This window comes from Coregonus clupeaformis, chromosome 15 (genome assembly GCF_020615455.1).
Source record: "Coregonus clupeaformis isolate EN_2021a chromosome 15, ASM2061545v1, whole genome shotgun sequence".
NCBI classification, from domain to species: Eukaryota; Metazoa; Chordata; class Actinopteri; order Salmoniformes; family Salmonidae; genus Coregonus; species Coregonus clupeaformis.
The window spans coordinates 14,585,994-14,607,999 of NC_059206.1; the positions used below are offsets into that span (position 1 = coordinate 14,585,994).

Below are 22,006 nucleotides of genomic sequence, written 5' to 3' on the forward strand. Positions count from 1 at the left end.
GCTTAAGCCAATTTTTATTTTTATTAACCCAGAGATTTCATGAGTTTATTTGCACAGTAAAGGTGCTAATATAAGTTAGCCCTTAAGCCCTGGAAATCTTTGAAGAAAAAAAAGAATAGTCCAAAAAAAAAGAATATATATTGATATATTGATATATATATATATTGAGAAAGTGAACTTTGGTAGAAGAGACTCTATAGGACACCTGAGGTAGTGGAGACTGGAATAAAACAGCAATAGACGTTCTTTACAAATAAAAAAAAGTACCACCAAGTGACACAGGAAACAGGAAACAATTTCACACAAAAACTTCAGTCCAGCTTAGATCCAAAAAAAGCACATAAGATTACATCACATCGGCATAAAATAAGACAAAATAGATAAAGACCAGCAAGCTGGCTGAGACACACGTGGATGAGGATTCAGAAGCCATTAAGAGAGATTGGTAAGAATTATCGACATGACAAATTGAAGTAATACTGATTAGCTTTTATGAATTTGACAGAAACAGATTTTTCTTCCAGTATATATTTTAAAAAAAGACAAGAGTGCATAACTTTAAAGCTTTTAAAAAAGACATAAGAAAAATTACCCGAAGCAGGAACAAAAATAAAATAATTATGGAAAAGAGTGTGGTATAAAAATACAGTCAAGTACAATCATTTTAGCTACCAAACTTCACATGTATTTACATTTAACTCCTCAAGCTGGATCAGCTTGTACTCCATATAAAGAATAGGATTTGTATTAAATAGATTACATTTTCTGCTTAAAAAATTATTTTTGAAATTGTCTCAAACCCTTGCCATTAAGGGATTCCAAATTAAAGTAGCAATTAAATGCATATTCCCCATTCTAAAAAAAAAGGTTGAATTTGGAAACATTCTACATATTAATGACCATCCTTTTACTTTCTTAACTGATTACAACCAGAACAACAACACTTGGATAGCTATAGCTCATAAAGTAACACCATTTAGGAACATGTTTGAGAATTCTAATCAAAAAGAGATGGTAAAAACATTTGCAAGCAGAAAAGTCTGCCTTGAGTTCAGAAATATCCCTCCACCAAAAATAAAAATAAACATTATATTCATTATATAGGAGTATCCACAATGGAAAATAGAAGAGTCATAGAAAACCTCAGATGTACATGGATTTTATAACACAGTTTTTTTTAAATAGAGCCAAGATTTTAAAAAATAGTTGAATTGTAGTGTGACATTCTACATAGGAACAGCACCAGAAGAATGGTAGATCAATATTGAATATAGCGGTTTGAATGTATGGACACAGCATTGAAAAATCATAAAATGATTAAAAAAGACAAAAATATGTGCGATGCACATGGCTCAATCGTAACAGCGAGAGTTAAGAGACCAACGGGGTGTTTTCATTTTAACAGCGTGGCACGACATCAAAACGTTGTTCCGAAACCTTACGTCCATACCCAACAAACGTCTCAATCTCTTAAGGATAGCTTTGAATATACAACAACACCCCAAAAAAGCTAAGAAACATACATACATACATATATATATACATACACACATATATGTGTATACATGTACGTGTGTATACATATATGTGTGTGTGTGTGTGTGTGTGTATGTATGTATGTATATAAATCATAACTTCATACATGGGATCTTTCCAAAGAACATGAGACAATACCGGCATCATAAGCGTTCACATTCAGCGTTATGCTAGCCAAACTAGCAAAGTTTCTGTTAGATATATCACCGCTCCCTGAAATACTTAAGTAATCTTCATGATTATTCGACTAAGCTTTATGGCCCAACAGTAAAATGCACATCTTAAAGGCATCTTTGTAGAAATGCAGTTATGCACAAAATCAACCGATTAAACTGCTTCATTACGCCTTTCTTCTACACATAGGATACTCTAAAAACAAAAACCGAGTCTGAAACTTATGACCAGACGTTACAACATAACAGTGATAAAAAACATATTTTACTCCGTCGTCCCCAGTTTGCAGTTCTAAGGACTTATTTGTTGACTCACGGGGGTTAAAATGGAAAGAAGAACTTCTCGAAACCATTGCAAAATGGCTACCAAAGTGCTGAAGGAACCATTTCTTTACCAGAACAGAGGCTTGATAAAACAGAGCAATACAGACTACAGTATACCGACATGGCACTCTTAACTAAGTAAGCACCGTTTTTGTAGTAGAACATTTGCGACTCGCTTTTTGCATTTTGTGCTAAGGTACAGCAGTTTGAGGCCATAGTAGTGGAACGGGAGGGTATTACCCAGGTATCCCATCCATCCCAGGCCCTCCACTCATGCCTGGGGGCAGTCTGGGGTGGATGGAGGGCGGTCTGGGGTTAGGGAGGCTGGTCTGGGGTGGATGGAGGGGTGTCTGGTGTTAGGGAGGCTGGTCTGATTGGCAGCGGTGGGAGAAGGAGAGAAAAGCAGGCTGGCTGGCTGGGCCTTCAGTAGTAGACACTATGGGATAGGGAGGGTAGGGGACTGGGGGAGGGTGTTGGGGACTGGGGGAGGAGGGGAGGGGACTGGGGGAGGAGGGTAGGGGACTGGGGGAGGAGGGTAGGGGACTGGGGGAGGAGGGTAGGGGACTGGGGGAGGAGGGTAGGGACTAGGACTGGTGGAGGAGGGAGGGGACTGGTGGAGGAGGGTAGGGGACTGGGGGAGGAGGGTAGGGGACTGGGGGAGGAGGGTAGGGGACTGGGGGAGGAGGGTAGGGGACTGGGGGAGGAGGGTAGGGGACTGGGGGAGGAGGGTAGGGGACTGGGGGAGGATGTTGGGTACTGGGGGAGGAGGGAGGGGACTGGGGGGAGGAGGAGGGGACTGGTGGAGGAGGGTAGGGGACTGGGGGAGGTTGTAGGGGACTGGGGGAGGAGGGTAGGGGACTGGGGAGGAGGGTAGGGGACTGGGGGAGGAGGGTAGGGGACTGGGGAGGAGGGTAGGGGACTGGGGGGGGGGGGTAGGGGACTGGGGAGGAGGGTAGGGGACTGGTGGAGGAGGGTAGGGGACTGGTGGAGGAGGGTTGGGGACTGGGGGAGGAGGGTAGGGGACTGGGGGAGGAGGGTAGGGGACTGGGGGAGGAGGGTAGGGGACTGGGGGAGGAGGGTAGGGGACTGGTGGAGGAGGGTTGGGGACTGGGGGAGGAGGGTAGGGGACTGGGGGAGGAGGGTAGGGGACTGGGGGAGGAGGGTAGGGGACTGGGGGAGGAGGGTAGGGGACTGGGGGAGGAGGGTAGGGGACTGGTGGAGGAGGGTTGGGGACTGGGGGAGGAGGGTAGGGGACTGGGGGAGGAGGGTAGGGGACTGGTGGAGGAGGGTTGGGGACTGGGGGAGGAGGGTAGGGGACTGGGGGAGGAGGGTAGGGGACTGGGGGAGGAGGGTAGGGGACTGGGGGAGGAGGGGAGGGGACTGGGGGAGGAGGGGGAGGGGACTGGGGGAGGAGGGTGGGGGACTGGGGGAGGAGGGTAGGGGACTGGGGAGGAGGGTAGGGGACTGGGGGAGGAGGGTAGGGGACTGGGGGAGGAGGGTAGGGGACTGGGGAGGAGGGTAGGGGACTGGGGGAGGAGGGTAGGGGACTGGGGGAGGGTGTTGGGGACTGGGGGAGGAGGGTAGGGGACTGGGGGAGGAGGGAGGGGACTGGGGGAGGAGGGTAGGGGACTGGGGGAGGAGGGTAGGGGACTGGGGGAGGAGGGTAGGGGACTGGGGGAGGAGGGTAGGGGACTGGGGGGAGGAGGGTAGGGGACTGGTGGAGGAGGGTAGGGGACTGGGGGAGGAGGGTAGGGGACTGGGGGAGGAGGGTAGGGGACTGGGGGAGGAGGGTAGGGGACTGGGGGAGGAGGGTAGGGGACTGGTGGAGGAGGGTTGGGGACTGGGGAGGAGGAGTAGGGGACTGGGGGAGGAGGGTAGGGGACTGGGGGAGGAGGGTAGGGGACTGGGGGAGGAGGGTAGGGGACTGGGGGAGGAGGGTAGGGACTGGGGAGGAGGGTAGGGGACTGGGGGAGGAGGGTTGGGGACTGGGGGAGGAGGGTAGGGGACTGGGGGAGGAGGGTAGGGGACTGGGGGAGGAGGGTTGGGGACTGGGGGAGGAGGGTAGGGGACTGGGGGAGGAGGGTAGGGGACTGGGGGGAGGTTGTAGGGGACTGGGGAGGAGGGTAGGGGACTGGGGGAGGAGGGTAGGGGACTGGGGGAGGAGGGTAGGGGACTGGGGGAGGTTGTAGGGGACTGGGGAGGAGGGTAGGGGACTACCAGTTGAGGCGGAAGACAGGGTGCTTGAGGAGTTCCCTGGAGGGGGGCCGGTCGGCAGGCTGCAGCTCCAGGCAGCGCAGGGTGACGTCCCTCAGGCCCGGGGTCAGTTGTGGAGGGATGGAGGGCGCCGTGGTGGCACTCGCAATCTGGGGGAGGGAGGAGGGGAGGGTGAGGTCATGCTACTGTAGAAACCCAATCAACCACAAGGTCTTTGGATGAAACAGGAAGGCCAATAGGGTGCTTTTTCAGGTATATGTATTTTACAGCTATACGTGTGTACATCAAACCTTATACAGTAACGTTGTGCCAGCTCCATTTAGTGGTGTAAAACAATGACTGCGGTTTTTAGTGGGTCACATTTAAATGATAACGCTAAAGAGCAACAATAACAATTTCTAAGTATAGGATATTTCTGGTCGTGAAGACGCATTGATCACATATCTAACTGAATGGACATGGTTTCCTTAAATTCCTAACTTTGAGGCTGTACTTGTATTGACGGTACCTTGAATATGAGAGCGAGGTGGTTGGAGTGTTTCTCAGCGTTCCAGGGGGGCTTGGCACACGACATCTCGATGATGGCACAGCCCACACTCCACACGTCACAGCTCCGGCCGTACTGCTGTCCGCGCAGCACCTACAGAGTCAACCGTACGGAAAAGGTAGCAACATAAATGGACAACTGCAAGACGTTTTATTGAATTTAAGCCTTTACTGCACGCACACACACACACACACACACACTTAACTCTACTCCATTCATAGTCTATCATTTGCATGTAGCAGCATAAAAAAGGACAGAAATGGCCAGCCATTGTTTTACAGCACTTGACTCGGTGTTGTTGTTGAGGAGTGGCAGATTACTTTTTGGTGGATGGACACATAACGTCAAACCAAAGGATGTGACTCGGCCAAGGAGTGAAATGTATTACGGAGCCTCCCATAGGCGGCCATTATGTTTTGTTGGGTCTATTTAGTTTCCCTGTTTCTACATTCTTTGTCACATGACTATGGCTTCAATTAATTCCCAGGCCAAATCTTGCTTTCATACGTTTGGGGAAGGCCATTTAAAATGTTGTTGGCTTCCGACAAAGCTTTTTTTCAGCGGTGAAACCCAGCCGCCATTATGCGGGCCATTCAGAGTCACGTGTTCGCTGCGGAACTGAACTAAAGTGGATTTAGATTTCTCAGTAACTCCCAAATGAAAGAGCATTTTAATCCCTTTTGAAAGAGAGGGCCCCTTAATGTCTTGTTATTGTTGTGGCTCCCAAAACCTTGTTTAATTAGGAGAGAGTTCAACTGCCCAGGCCTCCCACGGCATGATCAGGGCCCTCTTCAAAACAAACAGCCCCCACAGAAGGCTAATGCTTCGGCCTCTACTTCTTCCTCTTTCAGAGCCACAAAGAGGATACAGAGGATTGGGGGGGGGTTTGATCTTAGGGCAGTGGTTTAAGTGGCGGAATTTACTAGTTTTTATGCCCGCAAGCTTTATGCCAGCCATCACTTGTACGCAGTGTGTGTGTCAGGCTGTGTCTGAAATGCACTACGGCTCCAGTCAAAAGGAGTGCACTATAAAGGCCGGAAACAGAATGCTAATTCTAACGCAGATTTACTCTCTCTCCCTTTCATCCGTGCATACCTCTGGGGCCATGAAGGCAATGGTTCCCAGGAGTTGGCCCTGGAACTCCCCTGCTCCGGTGCCCTTGGAGGCCAGTCTTGCTGCAGCCCCAAAGTCAGCTATCCTCAGCCTCTGACCTGTGCTGTCAATCAGCAAGTTGGCACCTGGGGGAGAGAGGGGGGGGGAGAGAGGGGGAGAGAAGGTGAGTTATTGCATGCCATAACAGGAGAGGTAGGGTGAGGTGTGTTCTGACTAGTCATCCAGTAGTTACCCTCTAGTTACCAGAGTTATTCCTGACCTGTCCAGTACAAATCGCAAGCCTTTATTATAGTTGATCATTTTAACACTACATATGACATTACATTTGACATTATATTTTAGTCATTTAGCAGACGCTCTTCTGCAGAGAGACTTATAATTAGTGCAGTAGCAGTTAGTTACCACTCATAGTCTCCAAAGTTCCGCCCCAAAGCTAAAAGTTGAAACACATGGAATGAGTCTGTGTGTGACCTGAGGGCCCACCATCCCCCATCCTCCATCTTTAGCCCTGTGACAGGCAACACAATAGCAGCAGGGATTTCCTGTGCGCTGGAGTGTGTGAATGTGTGCCCCCTCACCTTTGATGTCTCTGTGGATGATCTGGTTCTCATGGAGGTAGGCCAGGCCTCGGAGCAGCTGCTCCGTGTAGTTGATAATCACAGCCTCCTTGAAGGCCCCATACTTGTTCAGGAGATGGGACACACTGCCACCTGGACACAACAGAGAGGACTGTTCAGGAGATGGGACACACTGCCACCTGGACACAACAGAGAGAGGACTGTTCAGGAGATGGGACACACTGCCACCTGGACACAACAGAGAGGACTGTTCAGGAGATGGGACACACTGCCACCTGGACACAACAGAGAGAGGACTGTTCAGGAGATGGGACACACTGCCACCTGGACACAACAGAGAGGACTGTTCAGGAGATGGGACACACTGCCACCTGGACACAACAGAGAGGACTGTTCAGGAGATGGGACACACTGCCACCTGGACACAACAGAGAGGACTGTTCAGGAGATGGGACACACTGCCACCTGGACACAACAGAGAGAGGACTGTTCAGGAGATGGGACACACTGCCACCTGGACACAACAGAGAGGACTGTTCAGGAGATGGGACACACTGCCACCTGGACACAACAGAGAGAGGACTGTTCAGGAGATGGGACACACTGCCACCTGGACACAACAGAGAGAGGACTGTTCAGGAGATGGGACACTGCCACCTGGACACAACAGAGAGGACTGTTCAGGAGATGGGACACTGCCACCTGGACACAACAGAGAGGACTGTTCAGGAGATGGGACACTGCCACCTGGACACAACAGAGAGAGGACTGTTCAGGAGATGGGACACTGCCACCTGGACACAACAGAGAGGACTGTTCAGGAGATGGGACACTGCCACCTGGACACAACAGAGAGAGGACTGTTCAGGAGATGGGACACTGCCAACTGGACACGACAGAGAGGACTGTTCAGGAGATGGGACACTGCCACCTGGACACAACAGAGAGAGGACTGTTCAGGAGATGGGACACTGCCAACTGGACACGACAGAGAGGACTGTTCAGGAGATGGGACACTGCCACCTGGACACAACAGAGAGGACTGTTCAGGAGATGGGACACTGCCACCTGGACACAACAGAGAGGATCAACCCATGAAATATAATTCCTTTTTATTCTATTAATGGTAAACCCAGTACTTCTATTTCTATAGGAGGAAGGACAATGCTTTATAGTAGGGATGGGGTCAAAATGTACTCTATCTACTATGAAGTTCAACTTCTGGTTAGACAGGACATTTCTTATTTACATACATGAAGTTAATGCTGTTGATACATATTCATCCCATATTCATCACTCATTAAAGGTTCAATTAATACTATCTTATGTACCCAATTCTGAAAAGTTGAATAAATACAAAATAAATAATGAATAATCACCTCACGAAGAAAAAGCAAGAAAACAAAAATGTATCAAATTTCGTTTATATTGATCAACTAAATCAAATTGGATTGATTTGAAATGAACTAATGAGGAAAGCAGGAAACAAAAAAAAACTTCAAAAAGTCAATTTCAAGGCCTTTTTCAACGTGGGATGTGTCATTATCATCGGAGGTCCTTACCTGCCATCCACTCCACCATCAAGTTGTAGTTGCTCTTCTCGCAGGTGGCCCCCAGCATACGGATGATGTTGGGGTGGTTGAGATGGGCCATCATCCGGATCTCCTCCCTCAGAGCAGTCACCACCTCCTCTTGCTCCGACGACGTGTTCCTGACGTAGGTCACCTATAAGCGGGGAGGACATGTACACACACCCATGGTTATTAGGGGAAGAGAGAGCTGAACATTCTCTTCTATAAGCGGGGAGGACATGTACACACACCCATGGTTATTAGGGGAAGAGAGAGCTGAACATTCTCTTCTATAAGCGGGGAGGACATGTACACACACCCATGGTTATTAGGGGAAGAGAGAGCTGAACATTCTCTTCTATAAGCGGGGAGGACATGTACACACACCCATGGTTATTAGGGGAAGAGAGAGCTGAACATTCTCTTCTATAAGCGGGGAGGACATGTACACACACCCATGGTTATTAGGGGAAGAGAGAGCTGAACATTCTCTTCTATAAGCGGGGAGGACATGTACACACACCCATGGTTATTAGGGGAAGAGAGAGCTGAACATTCTCTTTAAGGGCAACATCTCAGTTTGATGTCACTAGCAAAAATTAAGTCACAACTCTGACATGGAATCCCCAGAGTTTCTGCACCAGGGGACACAAGCCACTTCCTGGGGGGACACAAGCGACCCATAGGCCCCACCTAGAAACAAAACCTAGCCCTTAATCCCTAGACACTCCTGTAGATCGGATAGAATTGAATAGGTAAGAGCTCCTCCTTGCCCTCTGATGGCTAGGACACATTTTTACAACACTGCTTATACCCATCTATTTCTCTGACGTCATAATTGTTTGGAATTCAGCATAGGGGAATCAGGGCAGACATCTGTGATTGCCATGAGTCTGTCTCCTCTTCTCACCTGTTTGACGGCCATCAGGGTGCCGGTGCCCACGTCCTGGGCCTGGTAGCAGGAGGAGAAGGCCCCCAGGCCGATCTGCTGGCCCTTCAGCCACTCCTGGCCCTCCCTGTAGGGCTGCTTGGCTTTGGTATGGCCAGGCAGAGTCTCTGGAGTCTGGGGAAGCATGGGATGATGACATCATATATCGAGCACACAGCCATGCAATCTCCACTGACAAACATTGGCAGTAGAATAGCCTTACTGAAGAGCTCAGTGACTTTCAACGTGGCACAGTCATAGGATGCCACCTTTCCAACAAGTCAGTTTGTCAAATTTCTGCCCTGCTAGAGCGGCCCCGATCAACTGTACGTGCTATTATTGTGAAGTGGAAATGTCTAGGAGCAACAACAAAGTGGTAAGCTTCCCACAGCATGCATGTGTACAGTACCTAGTACCTGTAGTGTGTGTGTGTGTGTGTGTGTGTGTGTGTGTGTGTGTGTGTTAGTTATACACACACACACTAGGCCTATACACATGCATGCTGTGGGTTAGATTTAGGGCTTCAGTCAACATTGGCGGGTTGATATGAATGGAATGATTATTTCCATGTATTCTCTGACCTTGGGTGTGACAATGTTCTCTACTTACCTGTTAGTTATTCTGCCAGTTACTGGGGCTGTTTCCTGGGCACATATTAAGCCTAGTCCTGGCCTATAAAGCAAGCTCAATGGAGAATCACAAGGCTTAATCTGTGTCTGGGAAACTGCCCTTTTGTTAAGGGAACACTGAGGTGTAGTCTAAAGCCTTGTAGGGACATATGTTCCAGAAGGTGCACATTGACTCACATCTGCTTGGATGATGATGACGTCCTGGTCTTTATCCACCTGCAGCTGGGGGATGATGGGCAGCGCATCCTGCGACTCTGACATGGCCATGACTACGGCCAGCGCCGCCTCCTCCTCCGCCTCCATCTTCTCCTTGCACTTCTGGTGCTGTGTCACGTCCTCACTGTACATCCTCACCTCTCCCCCTCCTCCCGGCTCGTCCCCAGCCCGCTCCGGCGACAGCACGGCCACCTCCGACTGGAAGGTGACGGTGGTGGTGTCGCCAGATGCCGGCATAGAGGCTTCCAGGAGGTCTTCCATGGAGGAGTTGAGCTCAGCAGAGGCGTCCAGTCCGCGGAACTTCTCTTCCACAGGGGTGAAGCAGCTGTCCTCGCTGCTGATGAGGGTGGTGGCTCCCCCCATGTGGCCCCCTTTGGAGGGGACTTCACCTCCGGAGGCGCTGGTGGAGAGGCTGGTCGATTCCCCCTGGAGGTCCAGCTTCATGCCAGTCTTGGAGGCTCTTGGGGTGGGCGAGGTGCAGACGGCCTTGGCCCCCTCGGAGGGGGTGGGTCGGGAGGGCTTTGGTCTGTGGATCTGACTGGAGGGGAGGGGTCGGGCCTGGGTGAAACAGGGGGAGGGGAGCTGCTTCTCTGGGTCCTTGTTGCTGAAGGGCTTCTGCTGGGGGAACCTGCGCTGGGCGCCTGGAGAGCAGGAGGAAGCAGAGGAGGGGGCGGTTGACGCTAGCTTGCTGGGGACGAAGCTCTGGGGCCGGGGTTTGGGACTGCTGTCAGGGCCCGGGAAGGAGGGGGGAGGGTGGGAGGCAGAGGGTGAGGGGAGGCTGGGGGCTAGGCTGGAAGACGGGGAGTTCAGGCACTGGCTGAGGGGGCGGTTACGCGCCTGAACGGGGGGCTTTGGGTGCTCGGCCGGGGCCCCGCCACATGCGGAAGCGGCCATATTGGGACGCCCAGCGCTAGTGGAGATGGCCGCTAACCTCTCACTTATATCCTCAGGACTCAATCCCACATTACTGGAGCAACCTCTCCCTACCTTCCCGCTGGTCATCTGGACCGTATGCGTCGGGGTGTTGCTCTCGGTCACATTGGGTGAGTTCTGAGGTGCGGAGGGCTCCAGGAAGGCGGCGCTGGCCCGTTGGTGCGCCTCGCTGGCGCTGTGCTCCATGCTCTCCAGGCCCAGGTTGATGGCGTCCAGGATGTCCATCTCCTCGGCGATGGCGAGCAGGCGGCGGCGCATGCGGGCGTAGTGTGTGGAGCTGGTGACGCTCAGCATGTCCAGGAGCTTGACAAAGACGTGCGGCACGCGGGCCACCATGCGCGCGGCACTCAGGAACACGCGACGAGACAGCTTGCCCACCATAGAGTGGGAGTTGTCGATGGACTGCAGCGAGAAGCTCAGCAGGGGGAGCAGCTTCTGATACCTGCAGAGAGGGAAAGAGAAGGACAACTTAAAAGGCTGCGGCTCTCAAATGACTCCCTGTTCCCTATAGTACACCATGTTTTGCAATAAAAGAACTGTGTGAGATAGAAATATATGATTCAAGGAAGTGTTATCCAGACCAAAATGTCATCAACATTAAAAACAGAACAAACTACTGATTAACAAGCTACAAATCAGGACACCATTTCTAATAAAGTTTGTAGTGTTTATTAATAGCAATGCCCAAAGAATCCATAATAGCACATTAGGAGCCTTACAATGAACTTAACAAGCATTCAGAGTAATGGGCCAGGCCAAGGCTATGTGTCCAAGGCTACGCACTCAGACTTTGTCTAGGTGATTGAGCCTATACCAGGACAAGGTCACCAACTCAAGGCTACGTGACTACAAGATCCAAACTACGAAGTCAGGAAATATCACTAGGCACAACACTCATCCCTCTGGCACTCCTCCACCTCTCCCAGGGAGTCAGCAGCTATGTGAATCAGGCTATAAAAGAACAACGCTATAAGACTATAAGATTGCGTACCTCTCCCCCAGGGTCTGAGACAGGTGCCAGTCCCCTCCAGAGACGATGTGGGGGTAGAACTCAGCGGGGAACTCCAGCAGGAGCCTGTCAATCAGACACAGACGGCCCAGCAGGGCCTGCCAGTTATTGGCCTCCGTCTGAGGCCCCAGGATGCAGTTCAGGACATAGTCCACCCCGCCAATACCGATGGACCCTGAGAGAGATGATAGGGAGAGACGCTTACAGTGAGTAGTCAGATGGATGTCGAGAACCTAGGCATTAATGGTCAGATGGAAATGGAGTGGCACATTTACTGTTGTTGAGAAGGGAAAAAAACACTGTTAAGACATCAGTCAAAGTCGCATACATCAATTCTGGTGAGTGTATGTGACATGGGGAGAGGACTACATTTCAGCTGAAACCCCAGAGGGGCTGCATGGGATTTGTAGTTCTTACCTGCTTTGAGGATCTCTCTGCCTACGGCCAGCTCTCCAAGCTGGCCTTTACACAGCTCCAGCAGTGTGGACACCGACAGCTGGCTGGTACGACTGGACACCACACAGAAACGACAAAAGAAAAACGACACTCAGAATGAATTCATGTCCATGCTAGACTGCTAATGGCAGTCATTCATACTGTCATACTTTTATACAGTGTGTGATCTCGTGGACAGACTACGTAAAGATATCTGACCAAATTAAGCAACATTTTAGTTCTGGGTTAACCAGTGTGCAATGTAAACCTACTAAAATGAGACAGGAGTCATGTAATCTGTTGACTAACAGTAAAGGTGCCCATATTTGAGTCAGTTCTTAGAGATATACAGTATATCAGGGAAATTCATATCTGGACCTCGAAGCCAGTTCCACTGCTGATTTACATTGTTCCCCTCTAATCAAGGACTGATTTGGACCTGAGACACCAGGTGGGTGCAATTACTTATCAGGTAGAACAGCAAACCAGCAGTACTCCGGACCTCCAGGCTCAGATTTGAATATCCCTGATAGAACTCACCACTGATCATACTGGGCGAAACCTAACAAGTGCATGTCATGTTTTGTGTTCTCCACCTGAGGGCACTAGCTACAAGCAGTTGCAGTCAGCCACTGACAGGCTCCCATATCTATCCCACTCTGTAGTTTGAGACTGAGTTTACCTGTTGGCGTCGGCACATTTGACCAGGATGGTCTCCACCACGGGCCGGAGCAGCTGCTGCAGGCGCGAGCGTTCAGACACGGAGTGGCAGGGCGTGTACACCAGCATGGCCCGCAAGGTTTTCTATAACAAGGGACGGCAAGTTGCGTAAAGAAAACAAGGAACACAAGACCTTTTGGAACCCTAATGTAACACTGGTCAGGCGGTTGGGGAAATCGCACGTTTGACCCAGTTGAGTTACGACCCCGTCTATTCCTGTGAGAATATGGCCACCTGGGTCTGACCACAAGGCCATTAGAGAGGCCTCTTTGGCCTCGGCTGAAGGTGGAGGAGACTTGGTGGTGCTCCCCCCCAGGAGAGGGGTAGAGGTGCTGGGTTACAGGCAGTGCAGCCTGACCCTTACTCCCAGAGAGAGAGAGAAGGGGTGTGGGGAGTGGTGACTGATAGAGTGTTGCATTGGAACGCTGCCCAGAGACGGATAGACTCAGAGTTCTCTCCCTCGCTCTCTCACTCCCTCCCTCTACCAGGCAGACAAGGCTACTCCTTCCTCCAACCACCTCATCCCACTCACTCACAAACACAGCACTACATACACACACACACACACACACACACACTCTCCCTCTACATTACTACATACTCCACAGTCTATTCTACTCTTAGGAGACAGATCGTATCAATAAACAAATGTTTCGGCAAAACAAACAACTTCCAATGGGGAAGCCATGTCACATGCTATGAAAAGTTAAGAAAAGAGGAGCCCCAAAAACATCAGAGTTATTGAAACTGGCACTTTCACTCGTTTCAAGGTCCCAGGCACGTAGCTAACGACTTTGCCCGCGATCCGAGCACACTTTCCAAGGCAGCCTCAAACAAAGTAGAGCCTTTTTCACAACAGCGATTTAAGTCAATCTGGCCCACTCTTCCAACTCTGGTGGTGCCCATGGTATTTTTAGTCCACTCCCGCCATCACCACCATCTCCTGCTTTGTCTTGATAGAAGAATACAGCAGACGCCAAAAGTCTGTCTGCTGCTAAACACGCTGGAAAGCCCCCAGAGAGGACAGAAACCTTTTTGTTTTCCATAACCGCAGCTCTGCTGAAGCAAAGTGCCGCGGGGGAAATGTCGAGCTCCCCAGAGGGTCTGCATTTTTTAAAACAGCCACTAAGAAATATTGTTCTCCAAAGAGACGAAGTAGAAGAAATTAGGCTAGGAGGAGTGAAAAAGAGAGACGCTCAGTCTGTCCCTGGAGAATCCCTGCTGGTTTGACTTTGGTGAGACTTGCTGGATTTAAAGTGGACTTTAGACTAGCTTGTTGTTGAGGTGGGCTTTAGGACTAGCCAGGCTAGCTTGTTGTTGAGGTGGGCTTTAGGACTAGCCAGGCTAGCTTGTTGTTGAGGTGGGCTTTAGGACTAGCCAGGCTAGCTTGTTGTTGAGGTGGGCTTTAGGACTAGCCAGGCTAGCTTGTTGTTGAGGTGGGCTTTAGGACTAGCCAGGCTAGCTTGTTGTTGAGGTGGGCTTTAGGACTAGCCAGGCTAGCTTGTTGTTGAGGTGGGCTTTAGGACTAGCCAGGCTAGCTTGTTGTTGAGGTATGCTTTAGGACTAGCCAGGCTAGCTTGTTGTTGAGGTGGGCTTTAGGACTAGCCAGGCTAGCTTGTTGTTGAGGTGGGCTTTAGGACTAGCCAGGCTAGCTTGTTGTTGAGGTGGGCTTTAGGACTAGCCAGGCTAGCTTGTTGTTGAGGTGGGCTTTAGGACTAGCCAGGCTAGCTTGTTGTTGAGGTGGGCTTTAGGACTAGCCAGGCTAGCTTGTTGTTGAGGTGGGCTTTAGGACTAGCCAGGCTAGCTTGTTGTTGAGGTGGGCTTTAGGACTAGCCAGGCTAGCTTGTTGTTGAGGTGGGCTTTAGGACTAGCCAGGCTAGCTTGTTGTTGAGGTGGGCTTTAGGACTAGCCAGGCTAGCTTGTTGTTGAGGTGGGGCTTTAGGACTAGCCAGGCTAGCTTGTTGTTGAGGGTGGGCTTTAGGACTAGCCAGGCTAGCTTGTTGTTGAGGTGGGCTTTAGGACTAGCCAGGGTAGCTTGTTGTTGAGGTGGGCTTTAGGACTAGCCAGGCTAGCTTGTTGTTGAGATGGGCTTTAGGACAATTCAAGAGATGTGGTGGGTGGGAGAAAGGCCAAAGGGTAAAAGCGGAGATCGGGTAGCGCTAACTAATCAATTCCTGAGTACCAATAACAATACATTTCATGTGTTCAGCACTGGGTTCATGGCAATGAGCTGAAGTTACTTGACCCTCTATTTACATTTTTTAATTTTAGTCATTTAGCAGACGCTCTTATCCAGAGCGACTTACAGTTAGTGAGTGCATACATGTTTTTATTTATTTGTTTTTTATACAGTACAGTGTCTTTGAAGTGATGGTGATTCCTGGAATAGAAGGATAAACGTTTGGGAACCGCTGTGATAGGGGTTGTTTAAGGACTTCAGACTTTATGGGGCCAAAATGCTTTCCCTGACAGATGGAGTATGGTACAGTCCTATTAAAGAAAAGAAGGGAAACATCTAAATCACTCGCACTTCTCTTTTCTACTAGCACTGACTTCGCTGATAACTATTTAATTATCAGCTGTGACTGTGATGTGTGGTTGTCCCACCTAGCTATCTTAAGATGAAAGCACTAACTGTAAGTTGCTCTGGATAAGACCATCTGCTAAATGACTAAAATCTAAATGTCAAAGAGTCTCACCAGCGCAGCCACGTAGACTTTGTAGACGGGGTCGGCACACACCATGGAGAGGACGCTACAGCACGACTCCACCACCACTTCACCCGACACCTCAGCGCAGCCCACCCCGGCCCCTAGCCCCGCCCCCGGGCAGGAGCGCTCGCCATTGGCCAGGAGGAGCGCACCGCTGACGTCGTGCGACAGCCGCCGCAGGGCCATCTCCCTGATGTTCCAGTTCCTGGAGAACAGGCAACCCACCACCTCCATGCCAAACACCTTGGGAGGACACAGACAGTAAATGAGTCTGAACGGATATAGACACGAGTACACATAAACCCCTCTTGGTATGCAAAGGATTTGGAATCGTCCCCACAAAAAATGTAAGCTCAAAAGGTAAACCAAGTATTTGAAAATATTAGACAGATGTATTTGAGCCAGGGTCCACATATATATCTTCCCACCCCTCTCACCTTTATCCAGGGCTCGGCCAGTTCTTTGTAGGTCTGTGGGATCTGCTGGACCCCGTATTGGGGCAGTGTGAAGTCCCCCTCCTGGGACGATGACCCCCCTCTGGAACCCCCTTCGCTGTGGGACGATGACGCCGCCGCCGCATTCTCCATGGAGACAGATGAGGGGTCATGGCTGCCGAGAAAGACGCCAAAGTCAGTCTGAGCTTTTAGCGACTTTTGGGGGACTCAAAATGGTGGTGGTAGGTAGGTAGCTAGACTAAGTTTGAATTGTAGTTCTGAGCAATTGATATTACAATCAATAATGGTCACGAATATGCTGATTCAGGTTTGGTCAGGATACAGGAATATACTTTCGGAATATAATTAAATGGGGGGGAAGTTGTCAATGGGGGGAGGTGGGGGAGAAAAAAAGATTGAAACCGGAAAAATCTAAACTCTTTCCTTCCCGTTGGATTGGCACGAGGTTCACGTGACATGGCGGGTCATCATCATAATTGCGAGAAGAAAAAAAATCATACAAAAAAAACTTTGAAAAACAACTGGGTACAATTTCAGAGCGAGGAGGTGGCGGAGGGGGTAACAGATCCTTTCTGACAGTATTCATGTCTTAAGGGGGGGGAAAACAACAACTAGTAGGCAGCTATCATTTCATTCCCAGGCAGACGCACAAAACAAGGGCTGGTGCCTGGCTGTCTAGCTCACATAACCGCACTGTGGAGGGGATCCAGCTCACGACAAACCTACATACACACGTACACACACACACACACTAACACAGGTGCGCATACTCGCGCATACGCACACTAACATATGTGTGCATACTCACGCGCACACACACCACCCACACACGGCACTTCAAGTTCAAATTAGTTATTGAGGCTTATGGTAGGGCACGGGCTCATTCAGGGGTATGTAACATTATCCAGCAGTAGAGCATTCAGATAAACATATTGTGTAGAACATTAAAATATCTATAGTTTTTAGTTCTATAATGTTTTACAGTGGCTGGCTACATATCCCAGGAGTAGTTTTTTGTGAGCTGTGTCTTTCATCCGTTGCCTGTAAGGGTTGAGAGCTAAGGGGTCTCAAATGGTGGTGTGTGTGTGTGTGTGTGTGTGTATGTGTGGGGGTTGCGGCGGGGCTGTTGACACTGGCATTCCCGAACTCCCAACCTGGGCTCAGTTGTTGGCTTCTATAAGGCTTTAAGTGGAATGGCTCTGGCGTTAGCGTAGCCCTGTTTGGCCTAGCATGATATAGCCTAGCGCACCACTAACATGCTAATGTGATGGCTATGGCACACTTTTAGCCATTTGTGGACTACCCTAATATACAGTGCATTCAGAAAGTATTCAGACCGCTTCCCTTTTTCTTAACTCAGCAATCAGGGGAGATGGGCCTTGGTCAGGGAGGTGACCAAGAACCCAATGGTCACTCTGACAGAGCTCCAGAGTTCCTCTGTGGAGATGGGAGAACCTTCCAGAAGGACAACCATCTCTGCAGCACTCCACCAATCAGGCCTTTATGGTAGTGGCCAGACGGAAGCCACTCCTCAGTAAAAGACACATGACAGCACGCTTGGAGTTTGCCAAAAGGCACCTAAAGGACTCTCAGACCATGAGAAAAAAGATTATCTGGTCTGATGAAACCAAGATTGAACTCTTTGGCCTGAATGCCAAGTGTCACGTCTGGAGGAAACCTGGCACCATCCCTATCGTGAAGCATGGTGGTGGCAGCATCATGATGTGGGGATGTTTTTCAGCGGCAGGGACTGGGATACTAGTCAGGATCGAGGGAAAGATGAATGGAGCAAAGTACAGAGAGATCCTTGATGAATGAAAACCTGCTCCAGAACGCTCAGGACCTCAGACTGGGGCGAAGGTTCACCTTCCAACAGGACAACGACCCTAAGCACACAGCCAAAACAACGCAGGAGTGGCTTCGGAACAAGTCTCTGAATGTCCTTGAGTGGCCCAGCCAGAGCCCGGACTTGAACCCGATCGGACATCTCTGGAGAGACCTGAAAATAGCTGTGCAGTGACGCTCCCCATCCAACCTGACAGAGCTTGTGAGGATCTGCAGAGAGGAATGGGAGAAACTCCCCAAATACAGGTGTGCCAAGCTCGTAGCGTCATACCCAAGAAGACTCAAGGATGTAATCGCTGCCAAAGGTGCTTCAATAAAGTACTGAGTAAAGGGTCTGAATACTTAAGTAAATATTATTATTATTTATTTTTTATATAAATTTGCAAACATTTCTAAAAACCAGTTTTTGCTTTGTCATTATGGGGTATTGTGTGTAGCTTGATGAAGGGGGAAAAAACAATTTAATCCATTTTAGAATAAGGCTGTAACGTAACAAAATGTGGAAAAAGTCAAGAGGTCTGAATACTTTCCGAATGCACTGTAGCGTAGCTCACCGCAAACACTTAAGGCTCTTTCCTGTCTCTGGGCTACTGTGTGCCACTGACGTAGCCTACAATGAATCCATCACAGATTCATTGTGCAGTTCCACACGATATGCTCTAGTCTAAATCCATAACACTTTATGAGCTTATAAACAGCTTATAAACCATTCAATAGTTAGCTAACTGTTAGTTAACCATAACTTGCATTCAGCTCGCATGAGATTTGTTAAGCTCCACAGCTGTTCTGTCATCTCAGACGAGGCAGGTGTTTCCTTTCCTCCCAGACACAAATATAGTGAAGCCGCTTCCCCCGTCTTTCACACAACAATACCAGATACCAGCTGGTGCGCTGTCGAATCAATCCCCCTCCCCCCCATCCCAGGAGTCTTTCCAGGAGTTGCTAGTTCCTAGCACACACACAAACACACGTTATAATTACCTGTAAAAATCATGGGACTTCCACTTGGCTCTACAGAGGGGGCAGATGAGCGTCTCATGGTTCCGCCGGCATTCCTCAGCCCCTGCGAGACAAACAGACAAAAAGAGACAGAGACGGACAGTCCGACCAACAGAATTAGCTCTCCCCCCAGTTTAGAAAGAGGACAATGCACTGACTGGCTGTCAAGGAAGTCAATGCTCCAATAAAATGGAGCAACAATTAGACTGGTTTATAGAGAGAAGAGAAGGACCAGAGCCTCGGCACGAACGTTTCAGACTTCTATCGAGGGGGCTGTGTGTGTGTGTGTGTGTAGGGGTGATGGAGGGGGCTGTGTGTGTGTGTGTGTGTGTGTAGGGGTGATGGGATGGGAGTAAGCGGAGTGGTGGGTGGTGGTGCGGTCGCCAGTCAGGCTCGCTGGACTATAAAACCTCCATGGATGAGTCACTAAATGTCAGACGAGTCCATGTCTGAGGCCGGGCCACAGAGACCCAGGTCTCATGCAGTCAGTCGGTCGATGTTAGGGGAGGTCGCTTTGGAAGGCAATGTGGAACGCTAAAGGCTATTATCATTCCCGCTTCACAGAGTCAGCCTCCGTTTGATGAGGTGTGGTGTGATTATACATGCATTTTGAGAGTGGCTGATACGGTGAAATGACTCTAAAATACACAGAGTAGAAGCCGTGAGGAGGACCTGAAAGTCTTGTTTTCACTCAGTGCTTTTCTTCACCAGTTGAAGTAGTTTGCGTACAGTGGTAGCGCCATAATGGATATACAGTGAGGGAAAAAAGTATTTGATCCCCTGCTTATTTTGTACGTTTGCCCACTGACAAAGAAACGATCAGTCTATAATTTTAATGGTAGGTTTATTTGAACAGTGAGAGACAGAATAACAACAAAAAAATCCAGAAAAACACATGTAAAAAATTGTATAAATTGATTTGCATTTTAATGAGGGAAATAAGTATTTGACCCCCTCTCAATCAGAAAGATTTCTGGCTCCCAGGTGTCTTTTATACAGGTAACGAGCGGAGATTAGGAGCACTCTTAAAGGGAGTGCTCCTAATCTCAGCTTGTTACCTGTATAAAAGACACCTGTCCACAGAAGCAATCAATCAATCAGATTCCAAACTCTCCACCATGGCCAAGACCAAAGAGCTCTCCAAGGATGTCAGGGACAAGATTGTAGACCTACACAAGGCTGGAATGGGCTACAAGACCATTGCCAAGCAGCTTGGTGAGAAGGTGACAACAGTTGGTGCGATTATTCGCAAATGGAAGAAACACAAAAGAACTGTCAATCTCCCTCAGCCTGGGGCTCCATGCAAGATCTCACCTCGTGGAGTTGCAATGATCGTGAGAATGGTGAGGAATCAGCCCAGAACTACACGGGAGGATCTTGTCAATGATCTCAAGGCAGCTGGGACCATAGTCACCAAGAAAACAATTGGTAACACACTACGTCGTGAAGTACTGAAATCCTGCAGCGCCCGCAAGGTCCCCCTGCTCAAGAAAGCACATATACAGGGCCGTCTGAAGATTGCCAATGAACATCTGAATGACTCAGAGGAGAACTGGGTGAAAGTGTTGTGGTCAGATGAGACCACAATTGAGCTCTTTGGCATCAACTCAACTCGCCGTGTTTGGAGGAGGAGGAATGCTGCCTATGACCCCAAGAACACCATCCCCACCGTCAAACATGGAGGTGGGAAACATTATGATTTGGGGTGTTTTTCTGCTAAGGGGACAGGACAACTTCACCAACATCAAGGGGACGATGGACGGGGCCATGTACCGTCAAATCTTGGGTGAGAACCTCCTTCCCTCAGCTAGGGCATTGAAAATGGGTCGTGGATGGGTATTCCAGCATGACAATGACCCAAAACACACGGCCAAGGCAACAAAGGAGTGGCTCAAGAAGAAGCACATTAAGGTCCTGGAGTGGCCTAGCCAGTCTCCAGATCTTAATCCCATAGAAAATCTGTGGAGGGGAGCTGAAGGTTCGAGTTGCCAAACGTCAGCCTCGAAACCTTAATGACTTGGAGAAGATCTGCAAAGAGGAGTGGGACAAAATCCCTCCTGAGATGTGTGCAAACCTGGTGGCCAACTACAAGAAACGTCTGACCTCTGTGATTGCCAACAAGGGTTTTGCCACCAAGTACTAAGTCATGTTTTGCAGAGGGGTCAAATACTTATTTCCCTCATTAAAATGCAAATCAATTTATAACATTTTTGACATGTGTTTTTCTGGATTTTTTTGTTGTTATTCTGTCTCTCACTGTTCAAATAAACCTACCATTAACATTATAGACTGATCATGTCTTTGTCAGTGGGCAAAAATCAGCAGGGGATCAAATACTTTATTCCCTCACTGTACCTGTGCATAACGTTCCTAAAAGCAACTACAGCAGAATACCATAACATTCCTAAAAGCAACTACAGCAGAATACCATAACGTTCTTAAAAGCAACTACAGCAGAATACCATATGCCTCTCAAATTCAAATCTGGACCTCGATGCCAGTTTAACTGCTTTTTAAAAATGTATTCTTCCTCTCTAATCAGGGACCGATTTAGACCTGGGACACCAGGTGAGTGCAATTCATTATCTGGTAGAACAGAAAACCAGCAGTACTCAGGACCTCGTAGGGTAAGATTTGAATACACCTGCCCTACGAACTAACCCTAAGTGTTACTGGGGTAAAACAATTTTGACAATGTCACAGCTCACCTAGGCTTATATCACACTGTACATGCGTCAAAAGTTGAAATGAGTTGAACTTATGATAGCATACTGTTGGTTGAAATGAGTTGAACTTATGATAGCGTACTGTTGTACTCACAGATAGACATGCAGTGGTGGTGCAGCTTGTTCCTGCAGCCCTCCTCACACACAGTCAGACTCTCCTCATCCAGCATGTCCAACAGACAGATGGGACACATCTGCTCCTCTTCATCCTTAAGACTACTGACAGAGAGAGGGAAAGAGATAGAGGTATGGGGAGAGAAAGATAGAGAGAGATTGGGAGAGAGAGAGCGAGGGACAGAGAGAGAGAGAGAGAGAGAGGGACAGAGAGAGAGAGAGAGAGAGAG

The 22,006-nt window shown here is 49.2% G+C and overlaps 1 protein-coding gene across 3 annotated transcripts in view; it reads right to left on the reverse strand.

The window, feature by feature from the left end:
• Positions 1-4,173: 4,173 nt before the first annotated feature.
• map3k1 (mitogen-activated protein kinase kinase kinase 1, E3 ubiquitin protein ligase) overlaps positions 4,174-22,006 on the reverse strand; it is a 54,289-nt gene continuing 36,456 nt past the window's right edge. For 2 of the 3 annotated variants that reach the window (XM_041897421.2, XM_041897424.2), the window contains exons 7-20: positions 21,757-21,881; positions 18,919-19,000; positions 16,075-16,246; positions 15,626-15,880; positions 12,889-13,010; positions 12,189-12,280; positions 11,754-11,946; positions 9,791-11,204; positions 8,967-9,119; positions 8,048-8,210; positions 6,486-6,617; positions 5,890-6,032; positions 4,756-4,887; positions 4,174-4,396 (exon numbers count right to left, since the gene is read on the reverse strand). In XM_041897421.2, the coding sequence (XP_041753355.2) occupies positions 4,247-4,396; positions 4,756-4,887; positions 5,890-6,032; positions 6,486-6,617; positions 8,048-8,210; positions 8,967-9,119; positions 9,791-11,204; positions 11,754-11,946; positions 12,189-12,280; positions 12,889-13,010; positions 15,626-15,880; positions 16,075-16,246; positions 18,919-19,000; positions 21,757-21,881 (3,328 nt within the window). In that variant the 3' untranslated portion in view covers positions 4,174-4,246. The remainder of the gene's footprint in view (positions 4,397-4,755; positions 4,888-5,889; positions 6,033-6,485; positions 6,618-8,047; positions 8,211-8,966; positions 9,120-9,790; positions 11,205-11,753; positions 11,947-12,188; positions 12,281-12,888; positions 13,011-15,625; positions 15,881-16,074; positions 16,247-18,918; positions 19,001-21,756; positions 21,882-22,006) is intronic. The other variant, XM_041897423.2, reaches the window with a different exon arrangement.